A 4,603-nucleotide genomic window follows, 5' to 3' on the forward strand; every position below is an offset into this window, starting at 1 on the left:
TTTTGTCTGTGCGTCAGAAAATGTTGAGTGTACAGAAAGAACAGCGTGTTAACATCAAATTTTGTTTCAAACTAGGAAAATCTTCAAGTGAAACGTTTGTAATGTTACAACAAGTGTACGGTGATGATTGTTTATCGCGAACACAAGTGTTTGAGTGGTTTAAACGATTTAAAGATGGCTGCGAAGACACCAGTGATGACACTCGCACTGGCAGACCATTGTCAGCAAAAACTGATGCAAACATTGAAAAAATCGGTAAACTTGTTCGACAAGATCGCCGTTTAACAATCAGAGCAGTGTCTGAGTTAACAGGAGTTGACAAGGAAAGTGTTAGGCAGATTCTTCATGAAAGTTTCAACATGAACAAAGTGTGTTCAAAAATGGTTCCAAAGTGTCTCACAATTGAACAGAAGGAACGCCGAAGAATGATTTGTTCTGACATCCTGGAAAACATTGAAAGTGATCCCACCTTCTTACAAAATGTTATTACTTGCGATGAATCGTGGTTTTTTACTTACGATCCCGAAACTAAACGCCAATCAATGCATTGGAAAACTCCTGGTTCTCCACGACAAAAAAAAGTACGAATGTCAAAATCGAAATTCAAGGCAATGATGATTGTTTTTTTTTTGACATCAAAGGGATTGTGCACATTAATTGGGTACCAGAGGGACAAACAGTGAATCAGCATTACTACATTAGCGTCCTGGCTACCCTACGTGAGCAAGTACGGAGAAAACGGAACGATTTGTGGAGAAAAAAGTCATGTATCCTTCACCAAGACAATGCCCCAGCTCACAGTGCGTTGTCAGTGAAGACGTTTTTGGCAAAACACAACATTCCCATCTTAGATCATCCACCCTACTCACCTGATTTGGCCCCCTGTGACTTTTTTCTTTTCCCTAAAGTCAAGTCAGCTTTGAAAGGAACTAGATTTGAGACTGTTGAAGCAGTAAAAGAAAAAGCGACGGAAGTAATGTATGGACTTACCGAAAATGATCTGCAGCATTGCTATGAACAGTGGAAAATTCGTATGGAGCGGTGTAGAGACCGAGGAGGAGAGTACATTGAAGGAGATAACATGAAATTGTAAATAATTGTAAATAAATGTTTTTTCCAGCATCAGTCCAGTTTTTTTCTAGCCGCACCTCGTACTTGAACAGTTGTCTATAAAGGTAAGAAAATGATGACTTCATCAGTTTCACACTCCGTTCGGTCTACAAACATCCATATGCATGAACTGCTAGATCACCTTGGTTCTTCTTTTATTAGGCTTAGAGGGCAACATAGTCAATGTAGTCTTTTTCCACTGTATACCTATTTCACAGGGTTCCTTGCATTTACTGCCATCTTCCATTCCTGTTGCCATATCCTTAATATTGTCATCCCTTTTCTGTGTAGGTTTTCAAGCTTTCTGTGCCATAAGAAACCTTTTGTTGAGTACACAGAATGGTGAACATCTTCAAATACACCTTTAGTAATATCTAACTTGATAATTTGCCTCTCATTTGCACCACAGCTGTAATTTTTTCGTATTGATTAATTACTTTTGCTCCATTTCTAGCAAAGATTACTCTGTTTCCTTCTTGATTGAGTATTACACTTGCACATAAAAAGTTAGATGTGACATCTTTTGCATAGTAAACATCATGTACTATAATACTTTCTGGTTCTTCATTTACAATAACATTAAAATCAGCTTTCCCTGGTAACTTGGAACCATCCACTGTAGATATATGTCATAAAGAGTTGTTTTATTTCTAATAATCTGTACTGATGGTACCAAATTTAATATCCATTCTGGCTGTCTGTTACCCATTTTTCCAAAAGAGTAATAAATGAAGACTGCCTTACATAGATTATCAATTCTCCTGTCAAGACTATTTGTATCATACCTTTTTCCCTTTGTACTGACTTACCTGGGGTGTGTGTGACCCATCTCCTGACACTTGTAACACTTGACTGGTTTCTTCTTGGGAAGTTCTATAGCTCTTTTCCTCTGTGAAGTATGGCAGTCTGATGTACTTTCCACATACTGCAGGATCTTCACTTTTATGCTGTCTCCTGTAACAGTACGCCTGAGCTGTCTAACCCCATAATCATGGGTGAACATTTTCTAGGTAGTCCTGATAGCAGTAGTTGACATTCTCATCCAGTTCTTGCACTTTTCCAATTGAGTGGTTATAAGTTCGCAGAGTATTCCTACTTTTCTTGTAAGGTTTTCATCTTCAAATGCACTCTGTAACTTGTCCCAAACTGCTTTTGCCATCACAGATTTCTGTATGTATACATAGTTCACTGTATCAGTCAATAATCTCAACTTCGACTTTGTTCTTAAGACCTTATTCGTGTAGATTTGCTCAGTGGACTTCCATTTACCATTCACTACATCCCAGAAATCATCCAAATCTAAGTATGGTTCTACAGCAAACTTCCATGTAGTATAGTTCTTGCAACCTACAAGGTGCTCTATTTGCGATGTTTGTGCCATGTTCATTTTTCACAATTATCCTTATTGGTAATATGCACAGCATTAAATTATGCAAACTCCTAAACAACTGAGCTTGCCACTTCAGTTTTCACTACGTGCTTTCTTATTCATGACTATTCCAAAGACATTTCTATATGTTACATCAGAATACTTATTCTGAATGAATTCACTAGTGTTTGGGGCCACAACCTGTTAGAACTAGTGCAGTGAAAAAGTAATTATGAACACTAAACAGTAAGAATTAGGCTAGTTATATTTTAACATTCATGACTACATAGAATAGCTCAAAACTGTACATGTAGTACACTTTAATACACACACACACACACACACACACACACACACACACACACACACACACACACACGCACATGCATGCACGAAATGTATTGTTCATATATCCCCGGAAGCTCTTTCAAGCACAGAACAAAGAACACCCTCTTAGCTTACAATAATTACATATTACACAAATCTCTCTAGAAGCTATGTCTGTATCAAACAAAATATCAAATCTAATTACTCTGTCATAACTTGTTTCTTTATTTGAAACCTTTTGCATCTTGGGCATATTCTTTTCTTGGTCTAACTATATCTCTTTATCAGTGTCTTCATGGTTGCATAATTTTTTAACATTTAGCACTCACACTTTATACAGTGGCAGCCTTAATGCATCCTTTTCAAATGTGTGACTCCATATCACTGAAATCTGAGCTCCTGAATCAAATAGAAGCATCAGTTTGCTTCCACAATATACTGCATCCAACATCTGTGTGAAGTTTGTTTCTTCTTAGCAGTTCTCACATATGTCAGCAAACTTTCTATCTTTGAAGCATGTCACTGATATGTTTCAAAAAAAAGGTAACAGACATTTCTGTATATACTTTTCTAAAATTAAAGAGAAAAGCTATAATGAAACTCTTGCTTTTTAATAACTTACTAAAAAGTAAGTTCTGTCAAGTGAATATCAATCAAAATCTCTACAATAAGCATTTCATAAAGAATTTGCTGTGCTTCAATGACATTACATATGAAAAATTATCTGAATGATCAGTGTCTTATATAACTACGTTTTCCATTCATAGGTAGATCAACCTCCACCTGAGGGATGTCGGGCAAGTCACAGTTACTGTGGTTTGCGTGATAGAATGTATCCTGACAAAAAGCCAATGGGATTTCCATTTGACCGTATGCCTCGTAGTGGTGTGAATACTCTTCAGGAATTCCTAACTCCTAATATGGGAGTTTTGGATGTGATGATAAGACATTATGGAAAAACAGCAATTTCACTGCCACTGACACGAGATGATTGGGAAAAATTTGTGGCTGGTAGCCAGTACAGAGTATGAGACATTATCAGTTCTATTTGTGATGTGCCTGACACATAGCATTGGTATAAATTTGATTATCTTGAAAAAATCACAGTGTGTATAATAAAAAGCTAACTATCATTTTCAAGTCTTTAATAAACAATGTTTAATTTGTAATCTTCTGGATGAGAGAAAAAAGATTTCAGTTAAAATATGTTTCACATTTCACTTAACAGATTTGCATATATTAACATCAAGAAATGTGCTATGTAACTTTTCACAATTTTTTTCAATTTCTAAGTACTGTAGTGGGCCGGGCTGCACTGATTACTACAGCAGGCTGAAAGAGTTGTTCTTCTAGTGGTCAGGATGGCAGTGGTGTTCCCAACTGTGGATTGCAGGCTCAGTGTTTTGGCATAGGCTATTGCAGTCCTTTGCAGGTGAATGTAGCTGTAGCAAGATAGACAGCATGCATCTAAATGCTAACAAGTTACTACAGTTACAGGCGAAAAGAAGCATATGACGCCATGGCCCAGTGTCAACCCAAGGTATCCATACTCCACGGGCATGGTCTGTCTTGTCAGCCCAGTAGTGGTGTTACAAGGCTGAGGACAACAGAAGCAGCTACCCCAATACTGTCAAGTGGCCTTGCATGGTCGACATACTTCAACAGTGCCACATCATATGTGACTACTTATGTCATTACTACACTATTAGTGGTGTGGCTACATCCTGCACAGCTGAACAAGTGTTGAGTACTGGCAGATGCCCAGTGTTTTGGTGTCTGAAGGAGCTTCGGTTCAAT

At 37.6% G+C, this 4,603-nt stretch overlaps 1 protein-coding gene across 1 annotated transcript in view; it reads left to right on the forward strand.

Moving 5' to 3' along the window:
• The window catches only part of LOC126457888 (phenoloxidase 2-like), a 183,558-nt gene extending 179,627 nt beyond the window's left edge, over positions 1-3,931 (forward strand). Inside the window, exon 14 of the mRNA XM_050094560.1 lies at positions 3,574-3,931. Coding sequence (XP_049950517.1) covers positions 3,574-3,837 — 264 coding nt within the window. The 3' untranslated portion in view covers positions 3,838-3,931. The remainder of the gene's footprint in view (positions 1-3,573) is intronic.
• Positions 3,932-4,603: the final 672 nt, after the last annotated feature.

The sequence above is a fragment of the Schistocerca serialis genome, chromosome 2, assembly GCF_023864345.2.
Source record: "Schistocerca serialis cubense isolate TAMUIC-IGC-003099 chromosome 2, iqSchSeri2.2, whole genome shotgun sequence".
Lineage (NCBI taxonomy): Eukaryota > Metazoa > Arthropoda > Insecta > Orthoptera > Acrididae > Schistocerca > Schistocerca serialis.